At 41.7% G+C, this 21,347-nt stretch overlaps 1 protein-coding gene across 7 annotated transcripts in view; it reads right to left on the bottom strand.

The window, feature by feature from the left end:
• nrxn2b (neurexin 2b) overlaps positions 1-21,347 on the bottom strand; it is a 537,859-nt gene that overhangs the window by 410,128 nt on the left and 106,384 nt on the right. For 6 of the 7 annotated variants that reach the window (XM_073836530.1, XM_073836529.1, XM_073836525.1 and 3 more), the window contains exon 4: positions 11,864-11,893. The exons of the other annotated variant lie outside the window; for it this stretch is intronic. In XM_073836530.1, coding sequence (XP_073692631.1) covers positions 11,864-11,893 — 30 coding nt within the window. The remainder of the gene's footprint in view (positions 1-11,863; positions 11,894-21,347) is intronic. 7 annotated transcript variants of the gene reach the window in all.

Consider the following 21,347-nt stretch of genomic DNA (forward strand, 5'->3'; position numbering starts at 1 on the left):
GGAGTCCATTAAACACAGACATCCGAACAATACGAGCGAGACTGAGAGGACATGAGCACATCAAACCAATTAAAACAGACAGAAGAAAGGCCAGAGAAACACAGAAGGCCAGAGTCATCTCCACTGAAGCCACGCACACACACACCCACATCCCCACACACACACACACACACACACACACACGCACCCACATCCCCACACACACACACACACACACACACACCCACATCCCCACACACACACACACACACACACACACACACACACACACACACCCACATCCCCACACACACACACACACACACACACACACACACACACACACACACACACACGCACCCACATCCCCACACACACACACACACACCCACATCCCCCCCCCCCCCCCACACACACACACACACACCTTTAAGAGGACGAGAAGGCGTCACATGACCTGCTGCCATCAGTGAAGAGTTTCCTCCATGTCTGAAGCTGAATCATTATTTGTCCATCCTCACTGTATTCTCCAGGGTCTTAATTAGCTTAACCCCTCTGAGCTAAAATATTTACTTGAAGGCCCTGGGGTTTTAAGTTAATCTTTTAATAAGTTACCAACACATTCACATGTTCAGGGTTCTCTGGTGATGGCAAATGGACACATATCAATTAAAGTCTCTCTTTTTTTTAGTATTTTACTGTGATTGTTTTCATTTTAAATTGCTAATATATGTAGGGCTGCACAACTTGGTCAAATAACTGGAGTGATTATTTTGTCATATAGCGCAACAGACTATATACTTATTTAATGATTAAATCACAGCCTTTGACTGGATAATCATGATTTGATACGTTCCATTTGTTTAATAGTTATATTTGTTTTAATTAGTTATTCAATTTACAGTAAATTACAAACCCGCGGTTTGGAAACCCGGCTCTAATATCTATGATAATATTTCCATGAGTTTAAGAGTCGCCATATGAACTTTTACTGATCTGAGCTCAGATTCTTCACTGGAAGAGAAATGTGATTTAACACTGTGTTATACTTGTGTGAAGATGTAGGGACTAATGAGTGTATGTGTGTGTGTGTGTGTGTGTGTGTGTGTGTGTGTGTGTGTGTGTGTGTGTGTGTGTGTGTGTGTGTGTGTGTGTGTGTGTGTGTGTGTGCACACATCTTTATTCCAGAGGTTCAACATTTTTGACTCAAAGGCCCCTCATTGTCCAGCACATTATTCAAAGCATATTACTTAAGATCACTAGTATTATATTAATTAAAGTATTTTTGCTTGTTTTCAAACCGTTTTATTAACATAAATATGTGTTTGTATATTTAATTAAGCACAATTCATTTTGTGATTCTTCAATAAAAACAAGTTTTTCAAGAGAGGAAAAAAATAAACATTAGTCTTGATTTTTTTAATGAAATGTAATTTATTTGAATTGTTTATTTGATTACTTTATATATTTGAATATATTTTAATCAATCTTCCAGTCCCCTCTGATTTGTGCTGAGGACCTGAGTGACCCCTGACCCCTGAAACACTGCTCTAGTGTGATTGGCTGCTCTGTTGAATTGATCTGGTCAGGTTTATATCAGATTGATCTGAACATCATGTAGAAATAATCTGTGATCAGTGTAGCTAGACCATGTCAAGTTAACATGTTAGCTCAACTGTAGATATAATGTGTGTTGCATCTTTTGGACATCAAATGATGATGTTTTAGGCTGCCTTTACACTGCTAGTCTTAGATCCAATCTTTTGATCATATCTGATATTTTTGGCCACTGTTTACATTCATTTTAGACATGATTGGTATCGGATATCTGTGTTTACATTAATTCCCCTCCAAAATGACTGTCAGTGATCGCTTTATTATGCACATGGTAGACTCTTGGGTTTGTAATGGTCTAGGTGTAGTTTTGGTTTGACCATTGGGGGTGAAGTGTTTTAGTGGAGCACCAGGTCATGCTACCTCATAAGGTTTATTTATTTGTTTGTTTGCTTATATGTTTATTTTTGTAAAATGTTATTTCTGCTATCATCCACACATGCAAAGTTGGTTGCTAACAACTGCAATAAGGTAATACCCAATACCCCATTGTTTAGGCACTTAAAGGTCATAGTTTGACAGAATGTTCTAATTCAACATGCCATGCAAAGTCAATTCAACTAAACATGTTCTTATATTGATATTGTTTATTTCTTACTCCTTAACGGTTCATCAGGCTCTTAATGATTTAATCTACGCCATCGCTTGGAATACATGAAGGCCGGATTTTCCATCACTCATCATTAGAACCCATTTTACACATGGCTCTCGATTCTGACTTATACTTGTTCTTAAGAAAATGTACTATATCTCTTAATTGTAGCATTTGTTTGTAAGAAGGCTAGCCTATTAATCATTACCAGGCCAATGATGACTTTTTATGACTCCATATAACATTTGTTATGAAAACCACAACCTATGCCCCTGTGAATGGCTCTGCTATTAACATGATGTATATAATTCACGTTGAGTGGCCATTATTATTTGCCAACATGTACAATAGCTGTCATGGATGTTTTGCAGCACAAAATCTGACTGAACGGATAAAGAGAAAAATATTCATTTGTTATTTTATCTACAGAATTTTAAAGTCAAAGTGCTGTAAAATAATATTTATTTGAATACATTTGAATTAATTCATGAGAGAGGGAGAGAGAGAACGCATGAGCGAGTGGCCTAATAGTGAAGTTGGTGGTTTAATTAGAAAAACAGTAAAGTTATCATCTCATTGCTGAGATATACTGTATAATGCAGCTTTTAGTAGGAAAGCTTTTGTATTTATAAAATTCACGGGGCAGAGGTTGAAAACCAGCTTGTCAATGTTGCACAAGTTAGATAATGATAATAGAAAAACTTCTCACCTCAATAAAAAAGTGCATATCACCAGCATTAAAATGATTTTTTTATGGGCAAACGTGAAGTATCTGAATGCACATTTTTTAAGTAAAATTTAAGTATAGAATTAATAAAAATCTAACCAAGTTAAAGAGGTCATCGGAAGTTCATATAATTCTTTAGGGTCTTAATGAAAAGTCTATAATATACTTTGGTTAAAAATTCTCAGTAGTAGTGTTTTACCTTGTCAAAATCAGCTATGCAAAAACTCAACTCATTTTAAGACATGGCCCCTATAAATGCCACTGAGCTCTGCTCGCCCCGCCCCGGCCCGCTCTGCTCCTTGTGTACACAAACTACCAACACACATTAATGTGCAAACAACATGTAAAAGTTAGTTTTGTATCCGATGACCCATTAACATAAAATCATCAAAGGAAATAAGTAAATTTAACATGTAGTTAGAGTTTGATGTGTAATTTCTATATGTTGACTCAATGTAGTTACTAACCAAATGAACACAGAGACTTACACAATGACGGTAATAATCAGTGAATAGTTTTTGGATGGATCATTTTGAGTAGAAAATGAACACTGGCCCCCAGTTTCACAGACAATGCTTAAGCCTAGTCCTAGACTAAAATGTAAGTCTGAGCTGTTTCAACTGAAACAAAATTGCACTGATTGATCTTAAAATATATCAGTGCCTTTGTTTTGTCTCAAGATTTGCACCAGTAATGTTTTTTTTTTCTAAGCATTTTTATAAAAATTATTTAAATGTCCTAATTGAACTATGGCCTAATCCTGGTTTAGTCTAAGCCCTGTCTGTGAAACCAGGCCTGGATGTTTAAGCTACTTAACCTAAAACAAAAGCAACCAAAAAACAGTGCAAATACATTTCGAAAACAGCAATTTAACCTTTTTAATTATTCATGCCCAAGTGCAAGCTGGGAACAACAGGATCATGACTGATATTTACTTAAACAATCTTTGTAAAAATAACAAACAATTCCAAGTAAAATATACTCATAAGTTCAAATTTTTAAATTCTGCAAGCTTAAATTGAGTACTAATATTGAATTTACTCTTTTTTTGTTCTTGCCTGAACTCAATTATCAATTATTATTTACTCAATTATTTAATGTAGAAATTACATTTTTCTGTATTATTTACTTCACCACAAAATCATTTTAATCAGTGCATTGAGAGTTCTGAGGGGAATCAAATTTAAAACCACATTTGGAAGCGAACAAATTCCTATCTGTGTCAGATGTAAGGTAAAAAAATCAGATTTGTTGTGCACAGCCTTAATGTATGACCAGTCTTAAATAAAAAAATATAGTGACTGGATTGTAAGACTAGTCTAAGGATTTTCCAGAAGTGACCACAGATGCTGATAACAACAGCTAAAAAAAACAAAAAAAACAAGAGCCTGATCAGCCTGCAATCAGTCTCTAAACTTGTGGTTGAGCAGATTTATTATGATCTGATCTCAGCAGCAGCAGCATCATAGTAATGTTTGATGTTCAGACGCATCTCTCACAGGAAGATGTTTCCTTAATTGCAGGAGAGAAACGGAAACACAATCAGTGCTGATGATCTGAGCGTGAGCAGCATCACATGCAGCAGGACGTCAGACTCGCGTCACACACGCTCACTTACCCTAGTGTGTGTGTTCTGGTATATATGATATATCGCTGTCTACAGTGGATATGACAAATCGAGCATTGCAAATCATTTGGTGTCACTAGGGGTGTGTGATATTGACAAAAAAAAAAAAAAAAAAAAAAATCTCAATATTATCTGGGATTTTATGGGTAATGATATTGATAACAATAATTAGACAATATTATGCTGAATGTGTTATTGTTAGTGGACAACTGACTCCTGAATTATTTGATATTCTTCATATTCTGTGGCCAGTTCACTGCAGTGATATAAATTAATCTTTTTTAATAAGTTTAAATAGATTTTTTCTAAAAGTGTGCATCATCTTTTGAGTCAAATTATTACATTTAATCAGTCAATTATAATAATAATATATTTAGACTGTTACCAAACAATGAAATCAGTATCAACAAAATTCATCTTTGCATTTGAAGTGGCATTTAGATGTATTTGCACACTGTTTAATGAAGCCCAGAGGGACATGGAATGCTTTAACCTGCAGTTACAAATGCATAAATAATGTCTTAATATTTTGAACATAAGATGTTGAATACTAATAAACGCTCTGGGGAACGCCATTGGCGAACCACGCTCTGAATATTGCATGTAACCAATCCGAAGGAGGCGTGACATCATGGGCGGGTGACGTAAGCGACCAGGAAGTATAAAAGCATGTGCAACGGAGCCAGCGTCAGCTTTTTAGGAATGAAGCAAGCGCTCCAGGGACGCCGGAATTGTGGCCCTTGACGCAGCTCTCGTTCCCTCAGGGAACATACTTAACCCGGGATGTTCCCTTCCGGGAACCTCGAGCTGCGTCAGAAACGCTCTGGGGAACGAGATACCCACCCCTCCAGAATTCCAAGTCCCTGCCTAGGAACAGCTAGAACAAGGGCGAGAAAGATGAGCCTGGGGAGCGTGCCAGAACACAAAAAGTAGAAGTCTCTGCCTGGGGAAATTGCCAGGACAACAGTGGTAGTACATCTCTGTCTGGGGAGACTGCCAGAACAAGAGAGATAGAGCGTCTCTGCCTAGGGAGGCTAGGACGAGAGGACAGAAGAGCCAGGGGTGGCTCTGAGGTCAAGGTCATAAAACCTGACGAACGTGAGGGGTGTGGACCAACCCCGCAGCGTTGCAGATGTCTTGAATTAGAACACCCGCCAGAAGGGCCTTAGAGGCAGCGATGCCTCGAGTTGAATGGGCCTTGACCCCCAAAGGTGAAGGGAGGCCAGAGGACTTATAAGCAGTAGAAATGGCATCTACGATCCATCTACTGATAGTTGGATTAGAAGCAGGGCACCCCCTCTTAGGGGGGCCATAACAAACAAGCAGTTGCTCCATCTTACGCCACAGGGCAGCTCTACTTCTGCTGGTCTGGCTCCAGAAATGGAGGAGGATAGAAAGCCTGGAGTACAACAGGCTGTGGTGGAGATGAAGGGACCTTAGGATCGTACCCCGCACAGGGGTATAAAAATGATTTGGCCAGTCCGGGCACAAAGTCTAGATAAGATGGGGCCACTGACAGGGCCTGACAGCACAGTCTTGATTATGAGCATGCGATCAGAAATTTCCTCTATAGGTTCAAATGGAGGCCTACAGAGGGCTTCAAGCATCACAGCGAGGTCCCATGTAGGCACCCGAGGATGTTCTCAAGGTCTCAACCTCTGCGCAGCGCAGAGGAAACGTATTACCAAAGGGTCTTTACCCACAGTGAGTCCACACAGAGGGGCGTGGTAAGCCGAAAGTGCCACCACGTATACCTTCAATGTGGAATGGGTTAGCCCTACAGAGAAGCGGGCCTGCAGGAACTCCAGAACTGTACCAATCAGGCAGTTCACTGGGTCCAGCTGGTGATCTTTGCACCATGAATTGAAAAGTTTCCACTTCAGGGCATAAAGTTAATAAAGGGCGCAAAGAGGTCCACCTGGGCTCGGCCAAAAATACTCCAGATCTGCTTCACCACCTCGGGGTGAAGCATCCATTCCCCAGGCCTCGGCCCCTGCCTCGACAGGATGTCTGCTCCCACATTGAGGTGGCCAGGAATGTGAGCTGCTTTTAGTGAGCGGATTTTCCCTTGGCACCATAAGAGGATCTGGTACGCCAGTTTGAACAGAGGAGGTGAGCGCAGACCCCCTTGGTGGTTGATTGAGTAATCGACCGCTGTGTTGTCGGTGTGCACTAGCACATGACGGTTCCGTAGGTCTGGGAGAAAGTGTTTTAAAGCTTGAAACATGGCCAGCATCTCTAGGCAGTTGATGTGCCAAAGTAGATGGCGACCTGTCCACAGACCGTGGGCTGAGCAACCGTCCCCCCAGCCAGTGAGGGATGCATCTGTCGCTAGCGTTACGCGGCGGCAAGGAGCTCCCAGCACTAGCCCCTGAGAAAGGAACCAAGGTTTCTTCCACATTTCTAATGCACGAAGGCAGTGCCGCGTGACCTTGATTGTGCGAAATGGATTTTCCCTTGGAGAAAAACCCTTGGTTTTGAGCCACCACTGCAAGAGCCTGATGTACAGTAGTCCAAGAGGTATTACGTTGGATGCTGCTGCCATCAGACCCAAGAGTATTTGAAACTGTTTCACAGTGAGTGGCTGGCCTAGCTTGACTCCTCTGACTGCCGTGAGAATCGACTGAATCCGAGCGGGTGACATTCGTGTCTGCATCGCGGTCGAATCCCACACTACACCTAGATAAGTGGTTCTCTGTAAATGAGATTGCACACTTTTCTTGGCATTTAGTCTCAACCCCAGGTTTTTCATATGAGCGAGAACAACATCTCGATGTTGAACCGCTAACTTCTCTGAGCAGGCTAAAATCAACCAGTCGTCGATGTAGTTGAGTATGCGGATGCCCTGGAGTCACAAGGGAGCCAGAGCTGCATCCACACATTTTGTAAATGTACGGGGTGAGAGGGCTATGCCAAGGGGAAGCACCCGATATTGGTAAGCTTTGCCCCTGAAAGCGAACCTCAGGAACTTCCTGCGTTGGGGAAGGATGGAGATGTGAAAGTAGGCGGCTTTCAAGTCTATTGTGACGAACCAGTCCTCGGACCTGATATGCGACACGACTTGACTGACTGTGAGCATTCTGAACTTCAGTCTCTTGACTGAGCGGTTCAGATGGCAGAGATCTAAAATAGGCTGCAGCCCTCCATCCTTCTTGGGAACAATGAAGTAGCGGCTGTAGAACCCTGACTCCCTGTCTTGAGGAGGGACCACCTCGATGGCCTCCTTCCTCAGAAGAGAGACTACTTCTTGCTCCATAACCAGAGCCTGCTTGGGGACCACCAGAGTGGAAAAGACCCCCTCGAAAGGCGGCGGCTGTGCGCCGAATTGGATATAATAACCTTTCTCTACAGTGTGCAGGACCCAAGTAGACACATTTGGCAGTAGTTTCCACGCTGCTACAAATTCTACTAAGGGAACCAGCCTCTCGAGGCTGGCCTCTGGTTGTATTTGAGACCCCCGTGGGGGTGACGAGCACCTCAGACCCACTACGTTGCCGGGCAGAGAACAATCTTGAGGCACGAGCTCACTGGAGACTGCCGTGCCCTGTAACACTGGCAGGGGTAGCTGACAGATCTCCTGAGGGCTCCAAGGAGAGACGGGCACCGTGTACTGCGGTGTGACCTGCTCGTCCCCGGGAGGGGCTACCCTCAATGACCCTGACGCACAACCGAGTTACCACCTCCAAGAGGGGGGGTGGGGTGGGGTGGGGTGGCTAGTTTCCGCAGGGCGGGCTTCCGCACCCAGTAAGAGAGATGCCGATCTGTCGGGTGAGGTAGGAGATAGGGGGTTACCCATCTCCATGCTCTCCAACAGATCTAGCTGCGAACCCCACGAATGCAGCTGCCGCTCCGCCTCAGTGGAAGCGGGGCCAGCACCGTGGGGAACGCTAGTGAAGGCCCCCTTCTCAAAAAGAGCCTTCCAGGAGCGAAGCACGCGAACAGGAAGAAGATTGCAATGCTGGCAGCCGGCTCCCTCGAGAGACGACTCAGCATGCTCCGCTCCCAGGCAAACCACACATAAGCTGTGTGTATCCCCGCCAGTGATGTAGCGTTGGCAGGGAGGAACACACCGCTTATAATGTGATTCGCCTTCGCTCACTTTATCTTTCTTGCCCCTAGCAGACATTATCACTCAAAAAGAAAGATTGGTTACATGCAATATTCAGAGCGTGGTTCGCCAATTGGTGTTCCCCAGAGAGTTTCTGACGCAGCTCGAGGTTCCCGGAAGGGAACTTAGAAGATACTTTAAATGTGAAATTCAAACCGCCATTAGGCGGCAGTAAGTCACTATTAATAAGTGAGTCATTGCGATTGAACAGAATCATTTAAACGGTTGATTCATTCAGGAGCGAAACACCATTGTGGTGCTCAGAGACACAAAACAGTACTCTGGCTGTGTTTGGAATGATTTTTGTTGGCGAAATAGAGCAAAAACAGAATACACTGTGTAAAATGTAAGTCTCTTATTGTTTATTAAACTGTTGTATAAAGCCAATATTACATTTGTAATCATGCTGATTTTTGATGAAAAAAACGACACTCTTCGTATGATATCAACTATATGCGTTTAACGTCATTTCACGTGCATTTTTGTAGAAGTGTTTTGTTTGGTTTTTGCAATAGACTCGATAATGTCATGATGTCTGACGCGTTCAGTATTTGCGCTAAACTTGTGCAGATTTGGCTTGAATGAACTTGCCCAATAAATGAAGGAGTGAACATATACTAAATTTAACCCACCAAATTGGCTAGTGACTTGACAGCGTTACATAATTAATTGTTAATTTCAAACCCTGTATAAATGTTTTGTGTGTGTGTGTGTCATGCTGCTACTGGTAGCTTGTGAAAACTGACAACACAAATCACACACACACACACACACACACACACACACACACACACACACTGTACTGATGTGAAGTGTGGACCGTCAGAGGCAGTGTGAGGCGTCTCTCAGGATGTTTGGAGATGCGCTTGTGTTTAATGCGTCTGACTGCAAACACATCACAGCTCACGGACGCTGCCTTCATGAGGCCCAACTGATGTCATGAATATGAATGACCGTCTTCAGAGCAGATATGTGCAGACGGACCCTCCGAACACGCGTGAGATCGCCAAGCTGATGACGGTGGCATATGAATACAGTAGGGCAGCGCTGACCGGAATAACAATCCTCTCCTTAAACAGGACAGGCAGACATGGGTAAACAGGACTAACGCGCCAGTTACTATTCCTCCAGACGTCCAATGTGGAGACACACGGCTGCAACGGCAGATCGAGAGCTGCATCGACACCGGCTTGTTTCCTAAAGGACACCGGAGGGACTTTTATTAACATAGAGGATCTGTGATGTCAGGAGCAGCTTAATCAATGCAGCAGATTTTCTGGAAAATAAGTTGCATGTGACAATATGATCTACGAGAGGAAAAAAAAATTACATTTAAAAATAATGTTGGTAAATTAAACAAAATATTTTTGATCTTCTCACTTAGTAATGAAAAGCATAAAACAAACATACATAAATTATAATGGCATTTATTAGAAATATGTAAACATTAAGCCTAAATTACAGATTTATTTATTAATTTATTTAAAGTGAAACCGAAACTAGCAGCTTTAAGCATGTTTTGTTTGTATGATATGTTTGGCATTGTATAAGTTGAAGCATTAAAAAAAAAACAATAAAAACGCTACACATATTCAGGAAAACACAGCAGCGGTTTGTGTATAATAATGATGGTATGGGACGCTGTGACTACTGTGTTCTGTTTGTGTCGTTTCTGTTTTAGGTCAGATGGGACGCCAGCAGCACCAGAAATCTGGTCTAAATCAATAACCACGTAACAACAAACGTAGCTTTAGTTACAAAAGTCAAAACCCATCTGTTGAATCCCTGTAAGAAAGGAAATAAATAAATGGCAGTCACAGACATTTCCATCCGGATTAGATTTCCCAGAGGAGAAAAACTTGAGATTTCCTTTCTGAATTTTACAAGCTCTCTGAGAAATGCATTCGGACTGGATTAAATGACAAAGTATGTCTGTGAAACAAATGAATCTCCAGGGAAAACTAGTCCTGTCAAAACAGAGCTGAAGATCAAAGTACAGCAGGAATGTGGAGGACACATCTCACTACTTCTTTATACTCACTGACCAACTCAAAACACACACACACACACACACATGTTGGGTTTACATGTTTTATGGGGACATTCCATAGGCATAATGGTTTTCATACTGTACAAACCGTATTTTCTATGGCCCTACACCTACCCTACACCTAAACCTAGCCCTCACAGGAGATTGTGCACACTTTTACTTCCTCAAAAAAACTCATTGTGCATGATTTATAAGCCTGTTTCCTCATGGGGACCTAAGAAATGTCCCCACAAGGTCAAAATCTACTGGTATAACTATCCTTGTGGGGACATTTGGTCCCCACAACGTGATGAATACCAGGTACACACACACACACACACACACACACACACCGTCAGGAGTGTGAGATTAGTTCATTAACAAAGATCACTGAGCTGTTGAACTGGACTATCTGTGCATGTATGATGCAGCCACATGACAGAAACACCAACATTATGGAGCTTTAACTAGTCCTCATTCAAACATGTGTGACTTTCAGAAAAGATATTTTTAAGAACATTGGCAACCAAACAACTTTGTATTCCATTGACTTCCATTGTACAGACAAAAACACTGAAACTTTTTTTCAAATATCTTTTGTGTTTTGCAGAAGTTAGTCACACAGGTTTGACGTGTGGCGACTACATAAATCATTTTAGTTCAACAGATAGTTGAGCGTAAAATGTCAAAATGTAGTATTGAGTGCTGGTTCAGTCAAAAAACTGTGATATAAAACAGACACATTGCATCAGAAAAAACTTTAAAACAAGCATTGATTCATTCAGTCGGCGCTGAGGGTCACACCGGCATACAGCAGATCTGAGACCAACTGAACGTAATTAACAGCGTGAGTAATTGCCAAACAATGAGAATGACCACAGAATGAGACTCTGTGCATTCTAAACACAAACACACTCTTCGTCTGTGACATTGGACAACAGCATTATCATCATCATCATCATCATTTCAACCCCAGCAGCGAGAGCAGAAGAGCGTTACCTGTGTCCGGGAGGTCAGAGGTCAGAGGCCGGTCTTCAGGACGCACAGCGTGGAAATACACCAATACAGTAAGATGGGGAGGAGGGACAGTGTTTGGAGGGTTGGGGACAAAAGACGGAGGGAGGGGGAGAGACGGACAGATCTGTTTCCTCACTAAATAAAAGAATGGAAAACGGAATGAACCATACCTTGGCTGTTTAACGTCAGGTGCGCCAGACCTTGAAGGAAAGAACAGAAAAAAAAGAAAGAAATGAAAAAAGAAGAAGGTCATAAAAAGGCACGGGAAAAAAGCAAGCATTGTCACAAGGTTGGACTGCAGTTTGTGACAGACATCCCGGGGCACGCTCGGATGTCAAAGATCAACTCAAAGTAAAAAGGGAAAAGAAAGAAGAGAGAGAAGAAATAAAAGCTGAAAAAAACAAACAAACGAACGAACGAGTGAACGCTTCTTGAGTGAGGTGGGGATTGGAAAAAAAAGCATTTCATTCAGTGCAACCCCCGAAGGCCATTGCTCGCTCAAATGCTTTTTTTCCCCTCTGGTCTTATGGAAACACACACACACACACACACACACACACACACACAACTGTTTGGCAGAGTTCAAGAAAGTCTGGATTAGAGGCGTCTCGCCTGTTCTCCTCTAGAGCACTCGACGACACAACAGAAACACCGGACCGATTCATCGACAACGCTCCATTCGATATTCGTCTGACTTTCCACCGATTCACAAACTCTAAACCGCTCAGGACTCCACCCTGAGACTCAACTTTAGACGGCACAGGTGAACAGGGTTAAAAACATTACTTGTAGATCTCACCATACTTCGCTAGTTGACTGACTACATGAAGAATTGCTTTTTTCATTTTTTATATTACACGTTTTCTGAAATGTTATCTTTGAATATGCAAATGTACTGAATAAAGCCAGATTCATAATTCTCGTTTGATTTTTGTTGACATATTGAAGGTTTTTCCAGAGGGGACTTTGGGTTACTTCATAAATCAGAAAATACTGTCAACAGACAGAAAAAAACATACATTTTCACCATGTTTTCAGGAAGGAAATGTTGTAAAAACTCATGTGAATGATATATCAAAAGACCCCTCAGCAAAAACATTCAGAATATAGAGGTGAATACAAGTGCTGAAGTGCATAAACACACTCATTAAAGATGTGGATTGGATTTGAAATCTACAGACGCAAATCATGTAATACACACTAAAAGGCTTGTCTTGGATTTTCTCTTTACTCTAGTCTGAAACAACACGTTGTAAAAAACCAAATGGTCCAAAAATTTCAAAATTCACCAGTGCATTAAAAAACAATAGTTTTGCCTGTAGTGTCTTGTTCTAAACGAATGGCTGTGAATATCTACTCGCTCGCATGTTATGATCAAATCTCAATAACCCTTCTGACCATCTCAAACTCATGGCAGCGCATGACTTACGTCAGGGTTAGATCACTGCTGGTTTTCTTCACATTTGCCACGTTAAACAAGCTGTATAAAGGTCTCACATTATTATTCCCAGTCTGTGAGCCATCAGAACAAACCCGAGATCATTCTCAAGTCACGACACACCTCATGATTTGTGTGACTCCAGAAAACTGGAGATGAAGGTAATAAAACATCTTCTGCAACACGAAAGGGTTCCCAACACCTACAGAGGGAAAAAAAACACTCCTATGGAACATTCAGCGTCGACACGCTCACCGCATTTACATTTAACAAAACAACACCAATATCTCAAGAGCAAGAGCTCTCTTCTGCACAACATACATGTCAAAAATAACACGCTACTGTTGCCCACAAAACCCTCGACTCAAACCAACCGTCAAATGGCACCATACGGACAGAATTAGCTGCAAGAAAACAGCATGTGCTGAAATGCAGCAATTTCATCCAGTAAGTCGAGTGCAAGTCAAGGACTGTTGGAGAAACACTTTTCTCTTTTAGCAGAACGCTGCTAATGGACCAAACGAAGAACAGTCGCTTGCTAATCCAGTCTAAAAACATGCTATCAAACTCTTACAGTGCGTTTTAGCTCAAAGATGCTAACCAAACTTGGCACAGATGTGTAATTCTAATCAAAACACTGCAGAACTTCCACTTCCTATGCTAATCTGGCCACCTGCCAATCTGGATTCGTAAGTGTGAATGTAAACTGTCCACAACACACAGAAAGCATTCAACATTTTACAAGACAAACTGCTCTCTTTTATTTACACCATACAATCACGAGGAAATTGTAATTCTGCATTCTGTTTGTCTGTTTGATGTGTGAGTTAAAATTCATGAACTGAATTGGAAGCGAAAAGACATTCAATTCAATTCTGAATGATGCTGAACCCAAAACTCTTCATTCACTGACCCTCATGTCTTCTGTGAAACACAAACATGTAAATAGAGTAGCACACATGTTGAACGCACTCATTATATTGCGCTTTTCACCGCTGTCTGGTTTCATTATGTACAATCGAGTAAAGTCACAGGTCTAAAAGCACATACAAGCGAGTAAATGATTATACAATATCTGTTTCTGAATAAAGTCTTTCTTTAATTTGCAGGTTAGCACAACAAGGTTGGCATCTTTTCTTTCACATCATATCTCGTGTTTCCAAACCACACTAATTAGTTGTGAACTTAATGAGCAACATCAGAGACATAATGAGTCTGTGGTTCGTGTCGGAGAGCAAATCGCTCTGAAAAACAAGAAATGAGCAGAGTAGTTTGTAGGTGGCGTCGCAGATCTCGAGCGCTTTCATCTCTAAGATGATTAGCTGTGTATTGGGTCTGTGCAGTCACACGTGACCGACGCTCAAACGAGCCGATGTAGTGTCCGTGAGCGGCGTTCCAGAGCGCCTTGCTGATAATGAGATGCAGCCCTCCAAATGTTCTGCATCATTCTGATCTTCCTCTTCACACAACAACAGGCCGTGCTGACCTTCTCTGTCTTGACCTCTCTTTCCTGATGTGAATTATTTTGCATATATCTATGATTGCTGCATTGGTCGCTGTGCTTTCTTTCCTCCTCAAACCCTCCCGCTTGTTACCAGAGAGAGTTCTTTCTGTCAGCTGGGTTTCAGGTCAGTTCAGGACAGCAGAAAAAAATAAACGCAAATAATACAATGAAACTAACCATATTATCATGTTTAGTTAAGATTTAAAAAAAGTACAGTTAAATAAATGTCAAAGTTTGCTTTCAGGCTGTTTTTGTGAAGTGAGAGGGGATTGTGCTGTTGTTTTGCATCACTGGAGAAAACCCAATTGAGAAGTGCTGCTTTACTGCATCAGGTTCAGGATTGTTGAGTGCATGTTGGTCTAAAACCTAATGTGCATTATAAGATCAGACTTGGGTGTAAAACCTACAAAAAGAATAATAAGATAAAGTCTGTCAGCATTCAGAAAAAACTCTGACGGGATATGCAGAACATGTTACCCAGAATTCCCTTTTGCCCCAAAAGGAAACAACTGAGAGAGAAAAATAACGCGGCGATGACAGGATATGGAAATGCTGCGGTGCAGTTCTGAATCTGGCTGTCAAACCGCTAAGAAAAAAGCAGTAAAGTAACGCAACTTAGACGAGCACAGCCGGAAAGTAGAGCAGCAAAAACAATTACCGTAAGTATGAATTATGAATTAGACTCAAATGGAGGACGGTGTCGATTATACTCTAAAATCACCATCAGTCCTCCTACTGCCGATGACTCAGTGCGGCGAACGTGTGGGAGTGATGATGACAAGAGCTGCGCTTTACAGGCGCACTTAAAACGCAGATAAAATCTAAAGCAATCAAATCCAAATACTAAATACAATATAAATTGCATAGAGATAGTCCACCCCAAAATTTGAATTTGGTCATTAGTGACTCAACCTCATGGAGTTCCAAACCCGTAAGACCTTAGTTCATCCTCACGTTAACGTTAATTCATGCATTCATGACCTCAAGGATAGATTATTGTAATGCTTTATTGGGTGGTTGTTCTGCACGCTTAATAAACAAACTCCAGCTGGTCCAAAATGCAGCAGCTAGAGTTCTTACTAGAACCAGAAAGTATGACCATATTAGCCCGGTTCTGTCAACACGGCACTGGCTCCCTATTAAACATTGTATAGATTTTAAATTTGCTAATTACCTATAAAGTCCTGAATGGTTAACACCTCAGTATTTGAGCGAGCTCTTATCGCATTATAGTCCCTCACGTCCGCTACGATCTCAAAACTCTGGCCATTCGATAATGCCTATAATCTGAAAATCAATTGGGGGCGGCAGATTCCTATTTAGCGCCCCAACTCTAGAACAATCTACCTAACACTGTTCAGAAGGCAGACACACTGTCAGTTTAAATCTAAATTAAAAACCATCTCTTTACACATAACACATCTCTATAATTTAAATCTGTTTAAGGATTGTTAGGCTGGATTAATTAGGTCAACCAGAACTGGGAACACTTCTCTTAATTTCAGTATATTCCGTTCTTATTCCGAGGTCAATGTAGCCCCCAGATACAGACTGTACCAAGATCAGATATTCACTGTAGTCTCCGGATCCAGTCCGTATCCAGTCCAGATGGTGGAACAACACCTAGAGATGACATCCACAGCCCTGACACATCCCCAACAAAGACCTCGTCATCTAGAAGGCCATCGGGACAAGACCACGGAATCCTCTGCACAATCTGACTTTGCTGCAGCCAAGAAGTAAACTGCTGGTTTCATCGTGGTTTGGCCAGAGGAAAATGAAACACTATTTTGACACACTAATTCCCTGTAATCTGCATTGTAAAAAGCGCTATATAAATAATGGTGACTTGACTTGATGGTGTCTATGCTGTCTCAGTTTTGATCAAAAATATTTTTAATTTGTGTTCCAAAGATGAACTAAGGTCTTAAAGGAACGACATGGGGGTAAGTAACTAATGACATTTTTCGGTGACCTATCCCTTCAAAGTAGAGATCAAATAAAACATTTAAAAAAATCATATGAATTAAGTAAATAAAATGAATAGTAAAACGATACAATAAAAGTAGTCATTTTTATAAATAAAAATTATAAAATATAAAATAAAATTTAAAACGACATAGCTTTAATTTAAAACACAAATAATTAACTAATTAAGAAGAAAAAAAATCATGACAAAATGGGCTCTTCCTCCCATCAGAGCAGTATTTCATTTATTTGAAATATGAGTCAACTGACAGCGATTATCATATAACGATCTCTAAAAGGTCATCTCATGCATAGGTTGTGCAGGAGGATGGAGAGCTGTGACGAAGAGGTTTCCCGTGTAGAACGACACACACATTCAGTGTCTCTGGCGAAGTTTCACTGAACTGAAGGAACAGAGCCAGTTGTAACAGGATCTGAGGAGGCAGCCGTCTGATTGGCCATATGGGAGCGTGTGGAGAAAACGCCGCGGCCAACAGCGACACGGGAGTCCCATCGCTTTCACACGTCTCGCAGAAACGCAGCGGTCCAGAAGCCACAGCCAAATCAGACGCCCGTATCACTGCCATCAACAGATTACCAAACCCTACCATGTGCTTCACAGTCAACAGACTAATAATAGAGCGGAAGAGTTTCAAATCCCTCGCTCTCTCTCTCACACACACATTCATGACTGCGCCGTATTATTATTATTATTCATGCTGCAGCGGATCTCAAGCATCCTGCCAATAATTAAGACAACGATTCACAGAGCCGGTTTCAGCAAACCAAGCGTCTGATTGGCCGACTGATTGAGTGACAGATGGAGAAAGACTCATCATTTTGTCATTAAGGAGGATGTGCTTGGAAACTCAAACGTGTCCTGCAGCTGCAGTCCGTCTGTCTGAAGAGCACACAAACTACTAGTGCTACGACTAGAACAGAGCTCAGAGTTAGTCTGACTCCACCTGGACCACTAATCCATCATCATTAATATAATTATGATCAGAGCACGTTAACGCTCACAGAAACACAGCATCTATATGGCATACACACTCGTCCGAACACATGCGTCTGCAGCAAAACACTGCAAGCGCACAAATGTCACGATACTGATTTTGCATGAATTCTGAACGGATTCCAGAGTGGAAGACGAAGCATCGCTCTCTGCCATCTTCATGTGAATGGACAGATGCGCTGCACTCCACCGGATGATTCTCTGTCAGGCCAAAAGCACCAGTGAGAAAAATAACCATCATCATTATTATTGTGAGACGTTCCCGGCTCACATCCATCAGCATGAGCTCAGACTCACGTCCACCGCTGACATACGACACAAAAAACACTGAATCCCACTGACTTTCATTACATAAAACAAAACACTGGGACCAAATATTCTTAGTTAATTTAATAAATAATTATGATTTTATATTGACTGTACTTATTAATTTTGTTAAATGTTAAGCAATACAGGCAAAACCTTCATTTTTCTTTTAGATTTTTAGCGGTCACAGTGGACAGTGAACTAGTGGACAGAAAATATCCTAAAATCCTAAAAACATGGTGAAAATGTGTTTGTTTTCTGTCTGTTGACAGGATTTTCTGGTTTATGGAGTGATAGAAAGAGAAATCCAAAAACAACAAATATCAAATGTCAACAAAATCAGTTATGAACCTTGATTTATTCATTTATGTCTAAATTTATGTTTATGCAAATTATGCCTGGTATAATTTTATGCAATATAAAAAAAATAATAATAATTCTCAATATAATCAACTGAGTAAGTTTGGTGAGATCTATTTCATTTTTATTTATTTATTTTTACTCTATTTACCGGTAGCGACTCGCCTAAATATATTAAACGTTAAAATCAAGCAAAGGCAAATCAGAAGCACATTTCCTTGGCAGTGGAGCTCCTCAGACAGAGCAGAATACAAATGACTTCCATTCGGCGATTACAGCATCTGCTCGACGACACAGCAGTGATTTACTTCACTATTAACTGGACCTGGTGGAAAGCACTTCCGTAGACAGAAGAAGCGGGCTCTCTCTCACATGCAGTAGATCAGCGTCCGTGCGGACATGTACAGAATAAACCCTAGTGTAATGGATACGTCCCGCCGTCTTTCCAGAAGAATCCTTTCATGCTGAATTTGAAGAGCTTTAATAATTCAGGAGGGTTTCTGAGGGAGGAGAGGGGAACTTATCATAACATATAGTGCGCGGATGATAGATGCGCAGCGGTCCTTTCCTCGCCTCCGTGCCTTTAATAATTAAAGCAGGTCGTAGCTGCTATCAGAAGCGGGTGTTAACAGCCGCACAGCGAGCGTGTGCTTTTACGGCCCTCTGTGATGAAATGTTTGTGAGGTCCGTCATTATGAACAGCAAACCAACAGGAATAACTGATACCGTTCATATTTCTGCTGATTGCACATGGATACGAGCCCATTAGAGCCACACGACAGATGCGATTCACCACCATTAGAGCACTAATAGAGTGATTACAGCACATCCAGACCAGAGACACGACATGACCGGATCTCTGGAGATGAGACAGACTGAATGATACACAGACAGACTGATAGATTTATAGATGGACAGAGACAGACAGACTGATAGATGGACAGAGACAGACATACAGACTGATAGATGGACAAAGACAGACAGACTGATAGATGGACAGAGACAGACAGACAGACAGACTGATAGATGGACAGAGACAGACTGATAGATGGGCAGAGACAGACAGACAGACAAACAGACAGACAGACTGATAGATGGACAGAGACAGACAGACAGACAGACAGACAAACAAACAGACAGACAGACTGATAGATGGACAGAGACAGACAGACAGACTGATAGATGGACAAAGACAGACAGACTGATAGATGGACAGAGACAGACAGACAGACAGACTGATAGATGGACAGAGACAGACTGATAGATGGACAGAGACAGACAGACAGACAGACAGACTGATAGATGGACAGAGACAGACAGACAGACAGACTGATAGATGGGCAGAGACAGACAAACAGACAGACAGACAGATGGACAGAGACACGCAGATTGTCAGAGACAGACTGATAGATGGACAGAGACAGACATACAGACAGACAGACAGACAGACAGACAGACAGACAGACAGACTGATAGATGGACAGAGACAGACAGACAGACTGATAGATTGATAGATGGACACAGACAGACAGACAGACAGACAGACAGACAGACAGACAGACAGACAGACAGACAGACAGACAGACAGACAGACAGACAGACAGATAGCTGGACAGAGACACGCAGATTGACAGAGACAGAAGAGACAGACATAAAGACAGATAGATGACAGAGACAGACAGACAGACAGACAGAAAGACAGATAGATGGACAGAGACAGACAGACAGACAGACAGACAGACAGACAGACAGACAGACAGACAGACAGACAGACAGACAGAAAGACAGATAGATGGACAGAGACAGACAGACAGACAGACAGACAGACAGACAGACAGACAGACAGACAGACAGACTGATAGATGGACAGAGACAGACATACAGACAGACTGATAGATGGACAGAGACAGACAGACAGAGTGATAGATGGACAGAGACAGACAGACAGACAGACAGACAGACAGACAGACAGACAGACAGACAGACAGACAGACAGACAGACAGACTGATAGATTGATAGATGGACACAGACAGACAGACTGATAGATGGACAGAGACAGACAGACAGACAGACAGACAGACAGACAGACAGACAGACAGACAGACAGACAGACAGACAGACTGATAGATTGATAGATGGACACAGACAGACAGACAGACTGATAGATGGACAGAGACAGACAGACAGACAGACAGACAGACAGACAGACAGACAGACAGACAGACAGACAGACAGACAGACAGACAGACAGATAGCTGGACAGAGACACGCAGATTGACAGAGACAGAAGAGACAGACATAAAGACAGATAGATGACAGAGACAGACAGACAGACAGACAGACAGAAAGACAGACAGATAGACAGACAGACAGACAGACAGACAGACAGACAGACAGACAGACAGACAGACAGACAGACAGATGGACAGAGACAGACAGACAGACAGACAGACTGATAGATGGACAGAGACAGACAGACAGAGTGATAGATGGACAGAGACAGACAGACAGACAGACTGATAGATGGACAGAGACAGACTGATAGATAAGACCTTCAGACAAAATACATTATTTTTACACTGAACTTGACCCAAACTGATTTACTTCATTGTAAAACATGCAAATGTTTATGTAAAAACTGTGAAACAAAATTTTGTGTATTAAAAAATGCTAACACTGCAAAGAAGCTAGGCATTTTATTTTTTAAATCTTTGTAAAAATTTAATTTCTACACAACAATGCTGTTAAAGGGGTTATGAACTGAGAAATCAAAATTCCCTTCTTCTTTTGACATATAAGAGATCATCTTACTTTAAAAACATCCAGTAAGTTTCAGAACTCAAAACTTTCTGGTTAATTTAAAAGCAGCGTATATTGAAGCCAATCTGGCGAATGCAAAGGCAATGCAGGTCTAAACAGAATCTAAACTATAAAGATGGCTCAGAATACGACAAAACTCTGTTCAGTGCCAAGTTATTAAAAAAAAAGTTGCATTGCCTTCCTTCTGATCCCAACCTTAGGAAAGAGTGGATGAACTTTATTTTAATGAAGATACAGAACTT

The sequence above is a fragment of the Garra rufa genome, chromosome 3, assembly GCF_049309525.1.
Source record: "Garra rufa chromosome 3, GarRuf1.0, whole genome shotgun sequence".
Taxonomy (NCBI): Eukaryota; Metazoa; Chordata; class Actinopteri; order Cypriniformes; family Cyprinidae; genus Garra; species Garra rufa.